The sequence below is a fragment of the Cylas formicarius genome, unplaced genomic scaffold, assembly GCF_029955315.1.
Source record: "Cylas formicarius isolate icCylForm1 unplaced genomic scaffold, icCylForm1.1 PGA_scaffold_7__23_contigs__length_41026272, whole genome shotgun sequence".
Classification (NCBI taxonomy): Eukaryota; Metazoa; Arthropoda; class Insecta; order Coleoptera; family Brentidae; genus Cylas; species Cylas formicarius.
The window spans coordinates 16,582,789-16,606,504 of record NW_026844352.1 but is presented as its reverse complement, the minus strand read 5'-3'; the positions used below and the strand labels follow the sequence as shown (position 1 = coordinate 16,606,504).

Below are 23,716 nucleotides of genomic sequence, written 5' to 3'. Positions count from 1 at the left end.
TTCTAAAAATTTTTTGTCCGCATAAAAATGCTGGACAATTTAGAAACATTTGATTTCAAGTTTTTTCTTAATATTGTTTTTTATACTTCCCGCGTCATTTCATCTTTTGAGTATTGATTTTTTGAAAATCAGAAAAAATACCTTGAACTTTATAAATAAATATCTATAAAATATATACATAAAAAATGTATGATTCGATTTAGCCAAATAATACGGTGAAACTAGCGCCCGCCAAGAGCAACGTCTAAATAAGTTTCGTAACTTGTAATGTCAAAGGACCGAAAATTGCACAGTTTTTGTCATTACAATTATAGAATAAAATTTTTCTCAATCAATTAGAAATTTCAGAATAAAATTTAAACTTTCTCAAACACTGGCAGATGGACCCTACGATCCACGTGGCAATGCCCAAACCAAACACCGACGCGCCCAGTACCCGTTCTTTATGAATCTGTATAAGTTTACTGCATTTTTTATGAAAGACACCACCTTTTCAGACGTCATAATGCCGGAAGACTACCTGTACTCGACCCAATCGCCAATAGACAAAAGAGTTTCAACCCTTTCACTCTCCACCAAGCACCACGATCCCGAGGAATACGCCGTAAACAGGTTTTCGCAGAAATACGATTCGTACCAGGAATTTCTCTACCGGAATAATCGACAGAGGAGACGTTTATCTTCGACCGGTGAGTGGAAGATTTATAATATTGCGTTTCAGTAAACAATATTAAACGGAAGATTTACCGTAAAGTTAGCAGCATCGTTGCATTTTGCCGTTCTAGCTGATGAAAGATTGCACAATGCAGTGTTAAAAAATGCGGCAACTTTGAGAGATGTAGAGAGAGATATGCCTTTATTTTGAAACATAATCGTAAAAATATGTAAAAGGTACAGCGCTAAAAATAAAAAAAAGTATGTATTGCAAACTGTTGCTTCATCTCCTGTTCATTTTTTAATCTTTACAGAACCCGTTTGGCTAACCACTGTTGTAGTCTTGCACAGAAAGAAGAAGATATAAATGGTGCGTCATTTAAGGAAATTAATCCAAATATTTTTGTTTCTTTTGAACACCCTCTGGCATCTAATTCAAATTCCGTTACGTCATCTTCGAGTAACGTTAACAAAAAAGTTGAAGAATTTTAAAAGGGATTCAAAACAAAATTTAAAAATAGGGTGATTGATTTCAAAAATGTATGTTTTATTCTTCACAATTTTTGATACATTAAACTAATTTTTAATTGCGCATCCTAATAATCTTTACAACTTTTGTATTTGTCCACCTATTTAATGGTTTATTGGTAATATATAAAAAGTGGTGATTTAAAATGTTAGTACTCCAAAGTAAAACTGAATTGCTATAGGATAAATACAAGGCAATCCCTTTCTCTCTTGTATGATAAGAGTGATTAAATCTTTAAAGTAAATTGTGCGATTGAAAAAGTCGTCGACAGTTTTGAGTGTATTTCAAATATAGAAGGATTCTTTTGATTTTCTTTAATATGCATTTAACCTGGAAAATTTCGTTTTAAAATTAGGTATTGGATTTCAACAAAAATGCTCACGCACGTCCAACATAATTTTTTCTTGCGCATTGTTTTGCAGTAAACAGAAAATATACAGGGTTGGTGAAGATGTAGATGTCGATAAAAAATTCCTTTTTATATTTCCATTTTCGAATTATCTATGTGTCAAACCAAACTCGCAATTCATACAGCATGTCCTATATTAATCTCTTACTGGGAGGCAAAACGAGAACTCAAAAATTATTTTATTCGTTTAGGGCAAAATATCCAGAAAGGCCCATTACAAAATCCGCAGTGAGTAAAATTGAGAGAAAATTTATAGACACAGGATATCTAAAAGATCCTCTACGGAGAGATCGTAGAAATGTCATCCTTACCAAACGATGATAAAGAAAATGAAAGTAATGTATACCACAGTTTTGTGAAACGGTGATAGAAATGTCCACAAATCAATTTTTTTCTCGTCAGATTCCGTTTAGTAATAAAGCCACGTAAATAAACAAAATTATAGATATTGTAGAACAAATAATTCCCGATGGATTAGAGAAAATCGTATATAACATGCACAAATAGTAAGTGTTTGGTAGGAATTTTCATTAACAAAATTTTTGGACTTTTTTTCTTCGATGAACATGTTACTGGATTTACAATTTCTTCAAAATTACTTAATCCCTAGTGGCGCAGTTTTTTTCCGAAATAACAAATATTGCTCCACTGGATTCTTTTCTCTGGGGATATTTAAAATCAACACTGTATCAGGAAAAAGCACTAAATTTAGAATTAAATATGAAATAAGGCAAATAAATGAAAATATCACGTGTAATGTGAACATTTTCAACACTTAATAAAATAATTAATTTGTTCCACATGCCCTGGATATTTTGCATTAAATAATAAATACGAGAAACGACATAGCTCAGATATATGTGTTCTCGAGAAACAAGATGCAAGACGGTTGGTCGTAAACTAACTCTGCATGCCTGGAGAATAATTGGTTTACTTTTTTTGGGATTTTCGGTTAAATTTGTTGTTTTCAAAAATGATGTATTATAATAATAAAAAACGTTTATTCAAATATAGAAGTACAAATTTCAAAAAATACAAATTACTACAATTCAAAAACTTAATTGGTAAATAAACCTAGACAAAATCATAAAAGCATGCTTATGAACTGACTAAATATTTTAACATAATCACTATTACAGTGATAATAAGAAAATTAGTTTTCTTATCTGTAACGAACTAGGTGCAAAATATTCTACAGAGCGTTACTTTTGATACGAAGCTTAAAGTTAATAGTCCGTGTTGTTAGGCTCCTAACGTGATGGCTACAATAATACTCAATTCATACTCAAGCCTCCGAAAATAACATAATATTTACATGTGCAGATAAAGGGAAGACAGTCATAGCTATCGATCTCCCAGAATATGTTTCAAAAACCAATAATTTTCTTAAACCTGAACTTTTGCGACGTATCAAACACAGACAAGTCAAGGAAGTAATTACTAATTCCACACTATTTACTGACAAAGACAAGCATTGTTTAAAGATTATAAATCCACAACCGCCGAAATTATATTCTTTAGCTAAATTACATAAACATGATATGCCCATTTGGCCAGTCGTGTCTTATGTAACAGCTCCAGCAGTTAAACTCTCAGCAAAATTATAAAATATTTTAAAGATTTTAAAATTTGCAATAAAAAATTCTTTTCAATTAATCAACAAAATTAAAGATATGAAAATCCCTTCTAACGCAACATGTAGAAAACTTATTTCCCAGTATCCCACCTATGGATGTGATAGATTTAGTAGGTTTCATCCTCACTCAGAAACAGCTTAACCCATTGGTGAAACAAGATTTATTAGATTGCTTAATAGTATCTTTAGTGCAAAATTATTTTGAATTTAATGGACGGATTTACATCTATAGGAAGGTTTGATTATGGGAAACCCACTTAGTCCTTTTTTAGCCGAGATTTTTATGGATAATTTGGAAAATATCATACTAGAACATCCTTTAAGTAAAAGTTTTTTATGGTGGTATAGATATGTGGACGATGTCTTTGCTTGCTTTGTTGGAACGGACAGACAATTGAATTCTTTTTTAAATTACATTAACTCATTACATAATCGTATAAAATTCACCATCTAGATTGAACAGGATAACTGTATTAAGTTTTTAGACCTAACTATTACGAAAACGTAAAACGAATTAAATTTTTCCATTTACCATAAATCTTCACACACGGACACAGTCATACATAACTCATATCACCCTTATACAAACAAAGTGACTGCATGTCACTCTTTTATACACAGACTTCTTAATACGCCACTCTCAACAGAAAATTACAATAAAGAACTTAATATCATTAAACAAGTTGCACTGAACAACGACTACAATCCTTTCATTATCGATAAAATTATAAATAAAAAACAAATCCAGACAACAGTAAATTCTATTTATCCGAACCCTAATACAGAACACGAACAATTTAAAACAATTACATACATCGGAGAACCCAGTGAAAAAGTTTCAAAACATTTGTAAAAATAAACCACAAAATAAATAGCTTTCAGAACACAATAGGAAAATTTTTAAAAAACAATTAACAAAAATAAATGTCCAAAATCTCAAAAATCTAAGAGCGTTTAAAAACAATAGTCTAGATTCCAATTATGCTACAAACTCGAACACAGAAAAACACTTTTTTGACGACAATTTTGGTATTTTACATACAGCCACAAAAAGTGGAAAATTAAATTTATTGGAAACCATGGAGATTAACAAAATGAGACTTTCAAATGTATTGCTTAATGATCAATTAGTTTTATTGTCATTTTTCGACATATATAGTAGCAGGTAGTTTTTAAATATTACATTTGATAAAGACACGGTACTGTCGAAACTTTTAGTTCTTATTCATTTTCTTAAATGGATTTTCATGAAGTGAAAGCTACCTTAGTTCAATTTAATTTTTTATCTTAAAGGACCTAATATAGTGCCCTGGCTAATTTTAAAAGTATTTGTTTTGCTTCCCTAACGACTTGATAAATCTCATTATACTGATTTCTGGTTGTTAAAAAACTTGTAAAAAGTTCTTGAACGCTTTAAGAGAAGTCAACACAAACATAAAGACTCCGTTAATTGTTAAAAAAAAATATGCAGCATTCTAGAGTCATATTAAGGGTCTGCATTTTGAAAAGAAACTCATTGTTCTAATTTTTGGTGTTTATCGGTATTTTTCCTGAATCACTATTTTTATAACAATAAATTGCTGCTGTTTCTCAGCGTAACTGTTAATAACTAAGAGTCAATTAAATAAATGATAAAAAGCAATGGTCCAAGTCTTAAAGAAAAATTTGTTTAAATAAGAGGTTAATTTTTCAAAGAAACTTCCACAGGCTACTGTAATGCTTTTTACAAAACTTCTAGATTCCTCCTGTTTTCTGAAACTAGTTTCAGTCAAGCTCTGAAGAAGCCAACAGGACGCAAGCAAAAACCGACGCAGGAGGAATCCAGAAGTTTTGTAAAAAGCAAATAAGAGGTTTGTTGCTGATTTTGATTAGGAACTGCTTGACTTCTGTTTTTCTAATACGAGCTTGAAGTCAGTTATTTAAGTTCCAGTTACCCATATCGATTAATCTTTTTAAACACATTTTTTTTTGTTTTTTAATAAACTCACGAAAATTGTCTTTAATTTGCAAACTGAAATTAATCCTCACATTAATTAAGCGATATTTATATTTTAGTTAAAATTTCAAACACGGTTGAGAAAAGAGAATGGAGAAAATTTAATTGAATTATTTATAATATTTTATTATGTTATTATATAATTAATTTATTTGTTAAGGGATGAAGCCCAATTGCAGCAGAGAATTATCAGTAACAAGTAATTAAATCAGGAGAATACAAAGAAATTCAAGATAATGTGAAGAAATGCTTTTTCCACCTGTAATTATTTTAGACTCAATGCAACAAAAAATGCAATCAGTTCGTTAGCAGATCTAGAAATGAAACTCTGAATAATTAATAGTAAGAAAATTGTATGCCGATAGTAAAAACCGCTGTAGTTGCTCGGATGTAGCATGTTGATATTGTTAATTAAAGTTTTGTATAAATATTAATAAAATTACTTTAGACAATATTTAACAGCGGCTTTTCCATAGAGAATGTTATAAAAGGTTAATAGGAGTCTCCTGTGCTTCACCATGATAGTATTTGTGTAATATTTGGTCACGGTCGTCGAATAAAAGGTACGTATAGTTTGTTTAAATTTTAATTAGATCGGACCCAAATAACTTTACACAATTATTATATGATTACTAATATCCCGTGAATAATTCATTACAATTGGATTAATCCTTTGAAAATTAGAATTAATTAATTAATTTAATGAAGGCATTTCTAACTGATTTAGTTTCGCAACAGGTCCATAGAATTTGTAACGATAAATTTCGGGAGTTTTAAAATAAAAGAGATAATTGGGCGTTTTTTGGGAAGTCTACGAAGAGTCCATATTTTCAAACGTTTCTTTAGTGTTAATAGTGTTAACCTTCAGAATTATTGCTCCACAGCGATATGAGGGAAGTGAGTATTCATAAACTTCACTAAGACTCAGTCTCAGGATGGAATTACAGATTAGTGAGCGCATCGGGTTAAACGTGGCTATAACTTCCTCGATACGGGATCCAATTTCTGTTTCTCGATCATGGTTATTACTAATTTAGGTCCCAAGATATTCGAATTTTTCTACCACTTCTGTTCGTCTCCCACATACAACATACTGTACACCCCTGTGAACTCTTTGGTTTTGGTTGGCTGATACCTTTTTTTGTTCGTTAGATCTCTCACAAAAAATGGGTTATGTTTTGTTAATATTCAAATATGATGGTTAAGTCCTCGTTTAATTTATTTTGAGTTAAGTCAACTTCGCGTTAAAAGAAATATACAGTTTTGTCGTCCTCATGTTGAAGAATCTGGCAGTGATATATAGAATGTTACATGTATAAATAGAAAATAAAAGCGGTATCAGTATTGAATCTTGAGGCATGCCAAATATCATTGGAAGCACCGCCTCCAAAAAGCTACTCTCTAAATATAGTGAAACTGAAAGAATTAATTCATAATTTACTCGATCAAAGGCTTTACTAAAATCAATAAGAACCAAAATTGTCGTTCCACCCCTCTGAATCGCACGAATCATATTATTAGTTATATGCAAAAGAGCAGTACTGCAGCTAAGGCCCGCTGTGAACTCTGACTGGAATTGAATTAAAGGACTTAAATATTCTTTTAATTGAAAATTTAAAATCTTTTCCTTTTTCTTTGATAAAATAGGCAGTATACTTATAGGTCTCAAATCATATATTTTTTGGTGATTCGTAAAATTTTAGAAATTTTCCATGAAACAAAAAAGATACTGTCTAAAATACATTTTTGCATTTGTAATAAAAGGGAGGATTTTGTTAATACAGGGCAATATTATATCTAGGTGTAATTGATCTGCCCGGGTAGCTAAGGATTTGATATTCAGCAGGTAGGTGTTCTTTAATCACACTCTCTGAAACTGTATAAAAATAGAAGATAGAGCAAATTCAATGTTTTAGATTACTTTCATAGAAGTTTTTAGTTCCTTATCGGTTTAAGTATTCGTTAGGATTGTTGAAAGTTTCGGGTAAAGAATTAAACTTACTTTTAGTGTGCATACCTAAATTATATAACTTCCTTTTTGATGAGAGCAAGGGTTTCAGAAAGATTAAGTAAAAACAATATCTACCTTATGATTTACTGAGTTTATGTGAATAATGTTTTCAAAAGGAGTCTTTAAGAATTTCTTCATCGACATTTTTTAATTTTTCAAAATTAATTTTTCCAGGTGGTTTCTCACATTTTTCAGAAATGCAGCAATAAGTTAGAAATTGATCTGATAATCCCTCATCCCTACTACCTCAATCAATATTCAACACCAAAACAACTTCCAACAAACTCTAGTTCGCTTTATTATAACTTGCTTTAAATTAAGTGATTCTACATAGTCATTGAAACTAATGGTATGCTGATCGGTTCAATTTATTAAAATCACATTAACATTAGGATAGTCATCTTTTAAAAGTTTCAAGAACATCAGAGATAAATCTTATTTCAACTCAAATCTGTTCAAACTGAGGAACAAATATTAAGAATGCAGCTCTAAAATTCATCATAATTGGCGAAATGGTATTTACCCCATTTGAAACTTATAAGTATAAAAACAAAAGATTTGAGGAAAAAAAAACAAAATACGAATCTGTAGGTATGTATCTTTTAATGCTCACAGATCTGAGGGTAAATGGCTTTTCCTGCCCACGATGTTCACACCGCAGTTTTGCCTAGTTTGTCTATCGCTAGAGCTAAAAGTTCGTATTGGAGTTTTGTAATATAAAACATTCGAGCAAAATAGATAAGAACAAGATACAGTTAAGGTAATGCGCAGCTCATAACTACGTAACAAAATGTTAAACTATTTGGACTCTAGCTATAATCGAACTAGTATTTACGAAGGGGCGTTTTAAACGTCGATAAAGCTGTGCATTTTTTAATCTGGTCTGGTAGAGAATTTTTAAATTGTTACTGCATTATAGGTAAATGAAAACTGAAAAAGTACAGTTTATTGCCTAAGAATAACATACCCTCATTCATGCGTAGCATTTTTTGTGTGAAGGTTTAAACCTTTAATCAATTTCTAATAGAAATAAGGATAACGATGATAAATATTAAGCAGGAAATATGCATTACATATCTTTTGCATAAGCGTAACCAATTGCATTCAAGATACAGATTCGATGTATAGTCCAACTTTCGAACGCCACAACTAATCCTTAAACAGGAATTTTGTAGTTTCTGAAGACTCGCCATTTCTCTAATATGAAGACGACGAGCGACACAGTCTTAATCTGACATTTTTACTGTGGTAGTCTTTGTGCATATATAGCAACTAGGGACTAATGAATCGATTGGTTTCTATGTTAGGTTACGCGTACATATATTTGTATTAATTTTTTATATGAGGTTGATGATCCTCCATTAGAAATTTTATGAGAACCAAAATAAGTATTGTTAAACTTACAGCTTACAGCTTAAATAAAAGGCGTGCCTACATTGAGGAACGACTAGGCAATATATATTGGGGGATAAATTGAACATTTACATTAATTGTTAATTTTAATACGGTGGAACATATTTAGTTGTTACACCTTGCCACCTGTCAATACGTTTTGGCATGACGGGTTAGAATAAACGCCAACCATGGCCAACCTCGTGTAATCTTCATAATCTAATCGAATGTAACACGTAAATTGCTACGGCAATAGAGAACATCTTTTACATCTTAAAACCCCGTACGACAATCTGTTGGCCTAGTCAACAGATTTAAAAAAAATAAACTTAACTTAATGGTGGTCAAAAAATTTTAGTTCTTGAATCACCAATGATTACTCCAATAGAGGACTCTACTAGCAGAGGTCCACACCCTTTGCTCGCCAAATTTTCTTTTGTTCTTCTCATAAAGAATGTAGCGAGCCGAAGTAAAAGGTTCATGGATGGATCGTAGTTTACCTTTCAGCCGTTTCGTACCGGATAACACCTCGTTCCTCTTAGCTAATGAGTTAAAGACCTTTCTGTTATCGGACATATCAATTTCCAAAGTATGTAATTTTTTGACATACCTGGAATAGTTTTCAATTGAGTGCATCTCTCATCAAACCTACTTTCGAATTCAAGTTCAATTAATATGAACCTCCGTAGATCGATGCAGAACTAACTTTTACACTATCTTTCGGAGAATTTCAATTTTAAAACTAGTGAATTCCATGTTTACTTGTGCATCGGCAATTCCCTAGACTATAAAACAATGTTTCTTCAACGCTCTGAACAATTGTATAGGTTAGTTTTAAGTAAACCACGAAATTATCGGCAATATCGGCATCTACAACACCAGTCTCCTTAACAAATCTAGCAAAGCGGAAACGCGAGTGCGTTCCTTACTCAGTAGTTTAACCCATTTTGTCCCATTTTGTCATAGAATAGGTGGTGCATTAAACCACCTATTCTATGATTTTTTTTGTCACATCCAGGAAATATTTTTGAACATCCATTTAGAAATTTTATTATTATCACTACTAAAGGACCTAAAACCGTAAAAATCGCTAATTTATGTGTAAAGGAAAGATCTTATATATGACTTCAAAAGTTAACAAAAGCGGTACATAAATTTGTATCACATTTTCAAGTAAATCCAAAATAGTAAAAAAAAGTATTTTTGATTTGTATTGTCATTTTTGTTAAGTCTATAGCATGTAGATTACGTCACAGAAAACATACACTGGAAATACTATATTGATTATGCCTTATTTTTTGAAAATATTTAGTGGCGCGTGAATTCACCACTGGTTTTATCTGTGAAAGAAAACTTTATTCTGGCAAGTCTAAACAATAATTAGTGTGTTCTTTAGTATTCGTTTGTGCCTTGTGCAGTGAACGTTACAGTTCGTAAAATATTGCATTTGAGAGGTATTTTACTCAAAAGGCATTAGAGGCGACTATGGAGGAGATCGTGATGGATGAGGACAATAACAATGAAAGTCGTAAGTATTATTTGGATTTACGTATTCTTATGTATTGTAACATTCCATTCCTTGTCAATTTATGCAAAAAATAACGTGAAAAAATATTTACAGAACATATTAACGCGGTCTATATTCCACCCGACCTGGATACCTTGACTGACGAAGAAGATATGAACGATAACATGAACCTACAAGAGTTTGGAGAACCAATTGATATAGTTGGAACTTTCGAGTTACATACACCGAATGATACAGCTGTCCTTCCACAGCTCTGTAATTCATCAACTACTGAACCTGAATGGGACTCATCAGATGATGAAAACCTGGAATTCAAAAGAAAACGTATGCTTTCTGCAAACGGCAGGCTTGCTTCTACTGTCAAATGGAAGAAAGGTCAGATTGAGTACACTCACACACCTATATTTGATGAATTTAGATCATGTGAGGAACTAAAAAATAGACTTTCTGGAAAAATTCCACTTGAAATATTTTTTATGTTTTTTGATGACGAAGTGATTAATTTGATTTTAAATCTTATATTACTTTTCGACTTTTAAAAATTGATAAAACAATTACTCAAGGAAACCTTGCACATAGATGAAGTGTGTTATGATAGTCAAGGTGACCTCATGATTGTTCATGCTAATAAAGCCCGAAGGAGATGTAGAATCTGCCACAGCCAGACAATTTACGTTTGTAATAAGTGTAAACATTATTTAATGTTTTTTCCCAGTGGTTCGTTTAAGCACCAATATTTTTTGGATGTTTCGAGTTTTAATTTTTTTTTTGACACATGTGCAACAAAATAAATAATTCCAGAGCAAAAAAGGATTTTTTTATTTTTTTTTATGCTTGGAATAGTATGGATTAACAGATATCTATTAAAAAATACACTGTATAGTAGCAACGTTTAATCATTAAGCATTTCGGAAAATTTGTAGGTGACACTAGTGGAGATTCGAGCACAACGGCGTCGGGAAGTAGCTACGGCGAAGCTGAAGACAGCCACGAGGAGAGAACGTTTAACGTAGAATGCGCTAAAGAAGAAAGAAAACCGCTCACGGGATCCATTACTGAGGCGGAAAGGCAAAAAGTCGAAACTTTTTTTAAAGGTCTCAAGACTCAGGTAAGAGCGCAATTCGTTTCGTATTCCGCAACTAATTAACGACTAATCGCGATTACCATGATCCTTTAATATAAAGGAAAATATACTTTTCCCGATTCATTTGCAATTGGGCGACATTTTACTATAAAAAAAAAGTGGGAATAAATTAGCGCAACTTTTTTTGCGCGTTCTTGTGGGTTGGGCCGCGTTAATTAAACTCTAAACCCGACGAATTTCCTCGGAGAAATCAACTGTTTACGCGCGCTAACGAGGAAAAATGCAGAAATATTTAATCGCGAAGCGTGTGAGCTATGTCATTTTGTGTAGCTGAGAGCTCGACGTTATTATTCAGTGGAATATATCGGAGCTGCACCTTTATTTGCCCATTCAATATCGAAAACGATATGTGTGTGCGGTAAACGTTGACGTTGTGAATCATTCGGTTATTGCGCGTTTCCGAGCCGAATTTTAATGTGTGCGGGCTAATTGCACGCAATTAGACTTGCAATAGGTATCGCGATTGCCGCAAATGTAACATGTTAAAAAGGTATTTTGAAATTTCCGCGATTATGGACATATTTCGTGTCACGAAAATATATAGGGTGGGCCAAAAGCTGTCCTTTCTATAGGAGACAGACAAAAACTACTTTTTATAATATAGGATATCCCAGTGAGGGCAAACAACGTATTAGGGAAACGGATGGTCCTATAAATTTGAGAGAATGAGAAAATGATAGATATTATTTTCGAGTTTCTTAAAGTATACAAATGACAATAATACACAAGTAAAGTTCAAGGGACTACGATAGGCAGGTCACTGTAGAAGAATGACGCAATGACAAAGCTAGAGGAAAACTTGCTTGAGATCCACCATGCCTTATGTAGACATCTTGTATAATCGGCAAAAAAATACCCAGAGGGAGAGCTAGGGACAGAGAGAGATAGAGAGTGAGTGAGTGAGGGAGAGGGGAGGGGGAGAGAGAGAAGGTTTATGATGCGATCTTTATCCGAGTTCCCCAAAAAAATGGGCGATCGGTGTCAGGTCAGGACTGTTGGAAGGCCATTTTATTGTTTCATATTTTCCACTCCATTTATTAAACCTTTGATTTAATAGTTTGGTTAGTTGTTCAAAATAGCACACCACACATTTACGGTCTGACGTAATTGGTTGAACACGATAACTCGTCCGTTCACAATTTTTTTTTTTTAAATAAACAACATTTTCGTTATTCGTATGGCCCAATTGAACCCTTTTTCTCGATGCCTGGGCGTTCATTTTGTATTAGGTGTCATTTTGAATGCCTTGTATCCTGCTTTTTTGAGAGTGATTTCAATCTTCCCGTACAATGTATTTTCTTAGCCTTTCCAATATTTTTAATATGGATATGTTGAGATTTTCTTCAAATTTTCCAATTTTCTCTTCTCACTGTTAAGGTCCTATGGTTAATTTTAGATTTTTTTTAAACCGAGTTTTAAAATTGAAGATAACAATTATTATCCCTGGTGGTTATTTTAGAAACTAGAAAATAATTTCCATCATTTTCTCTTGGTCGATTTATTTAATAATTTATTTTTCAAATTTCTAGTACCCTCCATTTACTTAACACCCTGTCTCGTTGCATTTACCAGGACACCAGGTATAATGAAAAACATAATGGTAGAAGCAACACACAGATGTTTGTTACCATTTTAAGTTATAAGGTGTTTTTTAAAAAATGTTATAATCTAAAAAATTTTTTGACTAATTTTTCAAAGAAACTTCCACAGGCTACTCTAATGCTTTTTACAAAACTTCTGGATCCCTCCTGCGTCGGTTTTCCATCCATCCATGCAGGAGGAATCCAGAAGTTTTGTAAAAAGTATAGCTTTTTCATTTGCAAAGCTCCATCCCACGTAAGATGAAATGGTATAAGGAAAATATTTATATCCACTCTTTATGACGGATACGCCATATATTTCCGAATTGTTGAAAAGGACTTTAAAAATATAGTTCCTGATAGCAAACTAGATATTTTTCTCGAGTCCAATTCTAGATATAGAGTTATCATACATTCGACAAGTAGACTTTGACCATAACATAGAAAGCAAATGCAATAGTAGTTATTAAATAAAGATTTTTTTCTGTTAATGCGTAACTTAGTATTTGAAATAAATGAAAATATCTTGTTGAAGAAAAGCCTGCAAGGACATTTCCTGAAAATTGCTATACTAGCTCATTGACTGCGGTCAGTTTGAAGACTAGAAATAGGGACAGAGAGTTACAACAACTAGTGATTTCATGAGCTGTTTAATATAATCGTAGAATTTGAGCACAAAAGAGCAAATTAAAAAGACCAAATGCACAACACACCATAACTGAAAAAGTTGCTATTTCTAATTGCCATAGAGCCAAAATCGCAGCCATCCGAAGTCTACTTGTTCATTGGTGTGCTATATTTTTGCAAAGGTAATTTTGAATTCTTTGAGTTCATTTCAATAATTCAATTCAATCAATCAAAAAATGTCCACCCAGAACATACAAATACCAAGAACATCTCTTCACTACTTTCGTATTTACCTAATATCCAAAAACCAGACTTATACATAGTTGATTCCGCCTATAATCAACAAAAATCTAATCTCTTAACTATGATTCAAAACATCTTACCTTCTCACTAATTCTCTCAAACAGCACCAGTAGCACAACGCAAAAACCTTCCGTTTGCCACTGTTAAACTAAAAAAAAAATATCAATACTCTCTACTTGTTCCACCGTGCAGCTATGGCAAAGGATACATCAGAGAAACCGGTAGAAAAATATGAAGCAGACTAAAAAACACTATTAAAAAATACCAGATTTTGTTCGATACAATGCAAAAAAAATGTTTTGTTTATGATTATTAAAACGATAAATTTTAAACATCGCGTGGCAAAAAAAATTAGAGAGTTGCATCAAACTTGAGTAATAAACATCATCATCAGGAGTTTCGATTTAAAAGTGTTCAATTTTGCCCCCTTCTACACTAACACAATATATTTAGGCGTATTTCGTAATGTTTAGATGACCATGTTTTCTTACATTAGGTGTTTGTAAGCAATTCCCTTGCCAATTTGTATACGAAATACCCAGTGGATGCAGAATGGCAGCTGAAATATATGGGGATACCGGTGGTGATTTTAGATACTGGGGAGGCGCGTGCAAGAGATAAGAGGCGGATTCAGATTGCTCTGGCGGAACGAGGTACTGGTTATTAAGTGTAATGTAGACTCCAAGAGGCTATATATACTATTATTAACTAACTCATGAGTGTAAAGTCCATCCTCTATTACGAAGTTCTTCGAGCTATTACTCAAATCAAGTTGACGTTTTACTATTTTTTTGGGCTAATATATGTTTATCTACTACAATAAATAATACAAAAGTTTACAAAAAATAATTTTAAAATTATTTTAAATAAACAAAAAATTATCGCAGATGAGGAAGACATTCTGGGTGGAGGCGATAAAAATAAAATTAATATTTATTCCCCACAACCACCTGGTCCATAACTAAGCTATGATTCAATTTGCTAAAAATAGACGGGTAAATATTTTTTTGAACGTTAAAATTGGACAATATGCTACGGATTTTTCAGGTTACTTCATTGGGGTAAAGATCCAATCTTAAATGATTTTTCTGCTAGCAAGTATATGCATATACTAAAAATATTATTTTCAAAAAGTAACTAAATAAATAAAATATAATACATGAATGCATTTGTTGAAAATTGACCTAGTGAAAAACATCAGTGGATTTTTTGTAACTTTTAAAACGCGTATTTAGTTTTTACTGTTTACTATCTAAATTTGAAAATGCAATTGTCTCATTGAAAAAAAAAAATCATTGGATCAAAAAAATTTTTAGTTATTTAAAAAAAATCAATTTGATAATAGCCTAACATATAATTATTTGAAATTTTGTAAAAATGTATTTGAAATATTTATTCTGAAATTGTATGTATCAAATAAAAATTTATTCCCTTTTGCCTAGACAATAAATATTTGTTGAATTCAAAAATTGTTTTTTGAAATCTCAGAACTATTTTTCAAGTAAAATACACGTTTATTGCTTTTAAAGAATTGTTTGTTTCTCAAGAATATATAATTTGTTCGATTCAATACAAAAGTGTATTAATATTAACTAACTAAATAGTTGATGTAATAGATCAAATACTTTGATTAATACTGTATAATTTGATGTAAATAACTCATGTTCTTTGGATGAAACTCATTTAGTTTACTTCCGATTTCTTTTATTTGGACTGAGGATTTCATTATTTAATTTAAATTAATGAATTGGTTAGTAAAAGTTGCACTATTATGTAATTTTCAAATTCGTAATAATAACAATTTGATGTTAAAACATATGAATACTAGTTATAACAAGGTACATTAGATTAATTTCTACTATCTTCTGGAGTGTATTTATTTGAGGTATAAATTTAAACTTTTCAAATTGAATTTTGGGTATTGTAAAATGTCGTTTTAAAAAATACTAGTAAATGAATAATAAATAATTCTGTATTAATAAGCTAAACAATTAACAACATTTTTCAAAACAATAAAATATTTAATAGGTTATATATAGACTTTCAAGAGCATGTTCCTTAGTAGGGGACTCGTCTTCGCTAGGATGCTTCTAAAATACAAAACGAGTTGGTCAATGAAATAAAACTATAAATTGTTAACCTTTTTAATACAACACGTTAAATGCTACTAAATGTAAGTGTAATTTTATTTCGGAAATAAATTATTATTATTATAATGGGCACAAACCAAAACCATTCCGCTATCTACCTCAATACATTTCACAATATACTGATATATGATGTTGCTATTTTTTTCTAAGTAGGCTTGTATCAGCATTTGTGAAAATACGTCAATACATTTTACAATACAATACACAAATGTATTTGAATGTTAATGTTAATTTCTAAGATTATTCCAAATCCTTGAAAAAAATTGAAATATCCAGGGGAATTAAGTTTGCACGCCTTGGTTTCCAAACAAACTAAAGAATTCGTTGAAACTAGCGCCCTCTCGGGCCAACATTCAAATAAGTTTCTAAATTGTAATTGTAAAATTGTATCTCCAGCTTATAGACTTTCCGTTCTTTATGTATATTATAAAAACGGATGCTTGTTAAAATAATGTTTTTATAATAGCGAAAAAAGCTTAGAGACTTGGTTGAAAATAGTAGAATTTGCTGGGGCTTATGGGAAATGTTTAACAAAATGCTCTTAATATTTTCCTAGGTACGTGCTTTATGCTGTGGAGCGACACAATCGATAATCTGTCGTCGTACAAAGTTGACGGTCCGTCGTTCCATACGATGCGATATTCGTGCGACCACACAATGCAAGTCGGTTTCAGTTTCGACGCCGCCCAAGCAGCGGAAGAAATGTGGGCCCATATCGAATGCCTTGTCGCATGTCCGGAAAACATATCCTTATCTACCCCAGGTAAACGTCACTCTCTTTGATTGAGCAAACATCCCTCGTTGTGTTTTATCGATATGCATAAACTATCACTACGAAGACTGTTTATCTACTCTTTCTAAGTATTGATTAAAAATCATCAGATATTTCTATCAAAAAATTCTCCATATACTAAATATTTTTTCATATTTTGGGCTTGCTTCATTCTTTAGAATCAAAATAAATTGTAAGAGCTTGTGAGAATTACTTTTATTTCAAACTAATAGTTGATATATTACCTTTCTTGATAATGTCACGCTGGTTTCACATAACATTTTTCCTTATATTATTTATATTTTAGCACTGCTCTCTAAAGAAAACGTATACGGTGATTTAGATAAGAGGGATGCATTCAGCGCTGGCCAAAGCTAATCTAAAATTGGAATTTCCCGCACAGAAAGAGCTGTAACTTGTCAAAAATAGCTGGCAAGTGCCATTAAAAATTTTCCTAAATCGAACCAATTTTAGCAGGTGCTCAAAAGCAACACCACAAGTGGTCCAAACGGATTTTATAGCTTTAAAAACTAAAATTTTATTGAAAATAAGATCACAAGGCTTTACTAATATAAATTCTTTATTCTTTGCTTGTAATTAATTGATGCCAGTTACCCTTTTTATAAAAATTATTTTAATTCACTGTCTTCAGAACGAGAACTAAATTCTAAGATGTCTTTATCATCGTTGTTGTCGTTTTCATCGGGACTAATTACAAGTGGTGCAATATCTGAAGCATTACATATCTTTATTGTCTTCCAAGCATCTTGGATTAGCCCTTCTATGTGGTCGATTAATTATAATGATTATAATATGCTCCGGATACTTTATTTATCGCTTTTTCCCCAATCGCCGTGAGCCTCTTACACTCGGCCATACCATTTCGATATCATTAAACTGACCATGGTATGAAGAAAGACTTAATATTATGTGGCCTAAAGGTTTCACATATTCGTGCCGTCAGAATTTTTTTCTGGAATGCTCCATATTTCATCCTTCTTGGGAAGTCAGTTTCTTTTAACGAACCAAGCAGCCCTGCTTTGTCCATCATTTTCTTGGAATATCCTCTTAAGGCCGTAATGATAGATTGCGTTGTCCATAACTATCAACTTTATGGAGTAAGATTTGGTACTAGCTGATTTTTAAACCAATTTTCATAATTTTACTTCTTCATATTTGCATAATAATTTTCTTTTTTTGTCCACATCTTATCCTAAATTTTGATTTTTGATACATTAAGCAAAGTCTGCTTTGTAACATCCATTTTTTTGCATAATATTTTGTTTTCTTGTTTAAGTAATCTGATAAAGCATGCCCATCTGTTCTTTATTTTAAAAAATACTGCCAATGAGAAAAAAGTCCATTGCTTGATTAAATATATCCCATCTAGGGAGACTTGCTGTGTCTTTGTAATTAATCGATGTTGTTTATTTTAATTGGTGAATTATAACTCTAGTATGGAAGGGGAGGAGACTCCGTATCATCTGCTCACCGAATGGCCTGCTTTGACATGGGCAAGATTTGAAGTCTTCGGAACGGTCCTGATCGATCCGAACTCAGTGCACGGTATTGGGCTAAATGAGTTGCTGACCTTCTATAGGAGGGGCGGCATTCTGGACCCCTTCTAGCGCGGTCTGGGGGCACAACGGGCCCATCTGGCGACCTAAGTGCGCGGGGCGTTCCTTTTAATACCAATAACAATTTTAATACCTTTTGTAATCTTTTTCAAAATTGTTCACATTTTGACGTATAATTTATATCTTTTTCGGGGGTACAAAACTATAACAATATATACATATCAACTAGGACGTTTTGAAGTGAACAAAATCTAAGAAGAAAGAAGAAGGAAGAAAAAATATCAGCAAAAAAGTGCAAAAGTACAAATATAAGTGGAAAACACATTTCTATACACATTGGCACCGCGTTTTAGAGGCCTGTATCTGCCCTTTAATCTAAAAAAAAACTATTTTAATGTTAATTCATGTCTCTTATTACATCAACTATTATTTTAATTGTTGGATTATGATTCTAAAAATGAGTTATGTCAAATTACCACCTTCATACATTCGCAATTGAATTAACTTGAATTAAATTATTTGTTGAATTATTTGGCTGTATTATAACCAAAAGAACTATGAAATATTATTTTTGTATTTTGGGATTTAAGACATCTTACAAAATTTTGATTGCAATTATTTCTATTTAATACGAAAACCGTTCACTCGCACTTAACATTTTATCTCTCCGTAGGTTGTTCACAAAGCCACAAAAAAAGTCTTATTTTAATGTGAAACATGTGTCCCCAACATCAATACTGAGTTTTAAAACACCCTACATCTAACATTGCCTGGCAGGTACGCACGACCTTTCTGTTTGAAGATATTTATTGTAAGTTATTAAGAGTAGACAGTAAAAATTTGAGCTATATATTTTTCTTAATAAAACTTCTAAAGCGGAACACAATTATGTCCGAAAGTGTCAAAGGTAGCGTTGAACGGAGAAAAAATACGAATTGATTCAGAAACGCAGTTAATAATGCCTATATTCAAGAAGACAGCTGACAGAAACTGCAACAATTATAGAGATATAACCTTACTGAGTACACTAACTAAGATAGTTAAAATTATTGAAAAAGTGCTAACTCAGAAAATACAACATACAATTTCAGAAGTACAAAGTGGCTTCGGAAAAGGAAGATACATTCAGGACAATGTGTGCACCATTCCTTCCGTTTTCTCCATGTTGTATGTTAATTCATACTCAGTTGCCCATTCTGTGCATTTGTTAAACACATTCTCTCCATCCCGCTAAACCATCCTTCCATAGAGACTATCCACATAGTCCGACAAAAAAAAACTGAATATTTGGCATTTATAGATGACCACAAATGAAAAGTTCAGACAAAGCTTGAGTGAATTCTCTGTTATTCTTCATCTTTATGGATGAAATCAGTAAAGCTGCAAAACAAAGATGAATACCGAGCGCACATTACTTACATTGAATGGAGAGCTAATTGACCAAGTTAGTGGTTTCCAATAAACTTGAAGAAAAAGGTGAACTGAATTCAAGATTGGACAAAGTTAATAAGATTTACCAACCATCTAGGACTGGTAAATAACAAAGAAGTGTAGGGAGAGTCAAGGGAGTAACAGGAAGGGATAAAATTTAAAACGAATGTCAGGAATATATAGAGGAGTACTCTACAATGCCGATCAAAAAAGTGTGGCAAAGTGACTGGATATCTAGAAAGGCTTGGAACGAAACAATAGACAAGATTTTGAAAAAAAAAATGGAAAAATCTGGAAGGACAAAAGCAAATCACACTGGACAAGGAAACATGGAAGCAGTTGGCCAACATTTATTTTTGATTGTTGAGACATTATGCATGACTTTATGCCCCAACACCTGCCAAAGTTTGTAGTTTTTATTATTTAAATCTAAAATTTAAGAGCTTAAATATTTCAAAAATTTTCATAGTACCTCAAATATACCCACGCTCTCGGATTAGATCTATCGATACTATTGAGAGTAACCGATAATTTAATTTTTCAGGAAAAAAGAAGAAAAAGAAGGAGAGGAAAGTGCAAAAACCCCCACCCTTGCCTCCGAAGTCGCATATATCGCAGCCCTGTTGTTTCCAACACATTACATCCGTAGATAGAGAAGATACGGCTCGCTATTATTCTCTGCAGGAGCTCTTGCCAGCAGGAGCAGCAGACGAGACGTTACATCAATTCCAAGTGGATTAAAATCGGTGTTCAGAATATGTAATATGTACACAGAGTTGAGACTGAGAAGCTATTGTTCATATTTTTTCGGTTTAATTTGTACAAGGAAAATCGTATAGTTTTGCTTATTAGTAATTCACATTAAATTTGTAAATTTGTAGAAAACAAAGTAATTGTAATTATTAAATAATTTCACCTATAGTTTGAAAGAAACTATATTGCTGTAGTGCTGAAAGTGGGCACTACTGGACCAATTGGGCGGTAAAAACCCCTTTAGACTTTAAGTAGCCACCCGTAAATGACGTTTATTAGGTAGCGTTTAATTGAAACGTCTTTAATTGTTAACTGCATTAATTTCAGTCAAATCAATACAGTATAAACTAGGGTTTCATATGCGATCTGTGATATCGAATTTAAGGATTGGTATTAAGTATTTTAATTGTGGATAAGCAAAGGGAAGTTGGTTAGTTGTTTTATTAGTGCTTCGGAATTACACTAGCATTAAAGTAATTTATTTTGTGCTTTAGACATTAGATTAATAAATATTATTTGTCTGAAATGTAAAAAAATATTATTCTTACACTAATAATAATAATAAATACAGTTTAGCCTACTTGGACTCCATACCTTCCATCTAAAATGAAAATTATGGAAACGCTACGTTGATGATTCTTTGGGCATTTTGAGTCATTTTCGAGAACCCTGCAAGATTTTCTTAGCCATTTAAACGCTATAGACCCAGCTATCGTTTTACTTTTGAATTGGAAACTTATAATAATCTTCTATCACTGGTTATGGATTGTGTTGTTTAAAGTGCCGTAAAGCTACTTCGACCCTAGACACTGAAACCAGAATGAATACACCTTACATCTGCTCTTCCCTTAAATAATTTCCACATTAGGGATCTTAAATGTTACATCACAAAATACACTTCACCACAATCTTCCTGAAACCCAACATTTGCCACTGCTGTCCTTCCTTACTTTCAATACTACAGAAATATAACGTTAAACATTTTGGATATATCAAAGAGAGAATTCCGTTTGAGATAACGGATGATTCAATAAAAGTTTCCACATTACTATCCGAAATATTTTTGAAACGCCACTGTATATGTTTATTATCATATGAGATTTCTAACCTCAACACATAAACAAAGTTAGTCATGGAGCAATATACGACTGAATAACTTGTAAAAATTGTGCAAGCCTATTATGAAAATGGTGGGTCAAGAAAAAATGCATTTCGAGCTCTAAGTGAATTTTTCGGGGCGCAAAATCGACCTTCTGAGGGGACAATTTGGAATGTGCTTCAAAAATTTGAGCGAACTGGATCTGTAACTAACTTCAAAGTCCCTCAACGTGCTCGTGGAGGTTGGTCAGATCAAAATATTGCCATTGTTCGCGAAAGTGTAGCCGAAGATCCAAACACATCGATTCGTCATCGATCGCAGCAAGTGGGCCTTACGTATTCAACTACACAGCGAATTTTAACAAAAGACTTGACACCCATATATAGTCCAAATAACTCAGGAGTTAAAATCTCGAGATCGTCAACAGCGCCGGGTGTTTGCAGAATGGATACGAGAACAAGGGGTTCATTTTTCAACGAAAATCATCTTTAGCGATGAAGCACATTTTATTTTGTATTTGTGTTTAGGGATTAGAAAATCGAAGAGAGATTGTTCAAAAAGCAATGCATCCTCAAAAAGTGACTGTTTGGTGCGGTGGAATAATTGGCCCTTTTTTTTCGAGGATAATGCGGAGAACGCTGTTACGGTTAATGGTGTTCGCTATCTAAACATGATAGCTGATTTTTTCTGGGAGCAGTTGGAAGGTGTGGACATTGAAGATTTGTGGTTCCAACAGGATGGAGCCAATTGCTGCAGAGAAGTTTCATGGTCGGATTATCTCACGTAATGGCGATATCAATTGGCCGCCGCGATCACGTGATCTTACTCCCCTAATTTTTTTTTTGGGGTATCTAAAAAGCAGAGTGTATAGAAATAAACCAAACACTCTTCTAGAGCTGAAACAGGAGATTAGACGCGAAATAGCGGGCATAGAACCTGAATTGTGTCAAAAAGTGATAGGAGATTTCAATAAACGAATTACGTCATGCCACATGCCATGAATGACTACATCTTTCATACCTCATTGTAATACACCAATCTAAAATGGCAAATAAAAATGTTTGTATATTTTTATATTCTTCCGAGTTCTTTTTATTATTTGAATTTACAGTATTCCATGCATATGCGGCAAAGAATACATTGGAGAAACAGGACGAAAAATGTCAACTAGGGTAAAAGAACTTAAAACAGCCTTAAGATTACTAAAGATTATTAAACTCATCAGCAGTTGCCGAACACAATTATGATACCGGACATCAAATCTTATTGGATTAAACTTAAATTCTTGCATGTAATCAATTCTTCTATTAAAATAATCCGAAAATTCATAGAAGTCTATAGGTAATGCAACAATCTTAAACAACAAACAGTATATACAAGCAGGTACAAAGTAGAAGGCGATCCAGCTGGGCTTTGTAGAAACCCGCAGGATGGTTGCCTAAACGTCAGCCAGTTTGCTTCATTACCAACCGAAGCAGGAGGAATCCAGAAGATTTTTAAATAATAGACTACGTCTTGCTAAAAACTGGCCAAAACCTGCCCCAACCCGATCAAAAAATTAAGTAATAGTGGTCACGGGTAATATGCTTTAATGAAGAAATAAAGAATATGAGAAAAAAAATAACTGCCATGAGAATACTAGCTTACTATAGCAATAAAGAAACTGTCTATATAATTTATTTAAAATAATAAGCGGAAGACCTATGAAAAGTGTATTAGAGCATCTGGTAATAAACTTAGCAAGTTTGTGATAACTAGCGACATCTGAATCATTTGATAAAAATTGGGTAGACTTCCTAATTTGGTTTAAAATCGCAAATCATGCATAATCATCATGCGATGCATTGATTGTATCAGATGCTAGCGGGCGCACCGATCGAAATATATATACACTGTAGATGTTTTCTCGACTTTATGAAGCCTATGTTGTATCTCACACTTAAGGAAGCCGTTAAATCTGGCCACATTGTGTTTGTTAAGACATTTAATTATTATAAACGGCTGGTTCGATGTAATTTGAGTTATTATCAATATTTCTGGCTATACCGAATTCGCAAAATTCATAATAAATTAATTTGAGTAGAGAAATTATAAAAATATTTTCATCATAATTATTCAGTACCAT

At 32.6% G+C, this 23,716-nt stretch overlaps 2 protein-coding genes across 2 annotated transcripts in view; both read left to right on the top strand.

The window, feature by feature from the left end:
- Positions 1–551: 551 nt before the first annotated feature.
- Positions 552–23,716, top strand: part of LOC132705676 (uncharacterized) — a 78,942-nt gene continuing 55,777 nt past the window's right edge. The window contains exon 1 of the mRNA XM_060676443.1: positions 552–689. The gene's annotated coding sequence lies outside the window, so the exon portion shown is untranslated. The remainder of the gene's footprint in view (positions 690–23,716) is intronic.
- LOC132705677 (uncharacterized) lies at positions 9,629–23,252 on the top strand. The gene is made up of 6 exons (XM_060676445.1): positions 9,629–10,155; positions 10,249–10,530; positions 11,079–11,263; positions 14,306–14,462; positions 16,516–16,722; positions 20,284–23,252. Exons 1-6 carry the CDS (start codon positions 10,113–10,115, stop codon positions 20,478–20,480), a joined length of 1,071 nt encoding a protein of 356 aa, XP_060532428.1. The 5' UTR covers positions 9,629–10,112; the 3' UTR covers positions 20,481–23,252.

What these genes read in the sequence shown, in the direction of transcription:
- LOC132705677 (XM_060676445.1), top strand. Translation starts at nt 10,113, where the DNA reads ATGGAGGAGATCGTGATGGATGAGGACAATAACAATGAAAGTC. An exon ending in TACTGTCAAATGGAAGAAAG is followed by an intron (nt 10,531 to 11,078) that starts GTCAGATTGAGT and finishes GAAAATTTGTAG; the next exon opens with GTGACACTAGTGGAGATTCG. An exon ending in GATTGCTCTGGCGGAACGAG is followed by an intron (nt 14,463 to 16,515) that starts GTACTGGTTATT and finishes ATATTTTCCTAG; the next exon opens with GTACGTGCTTTATGCTGTGG.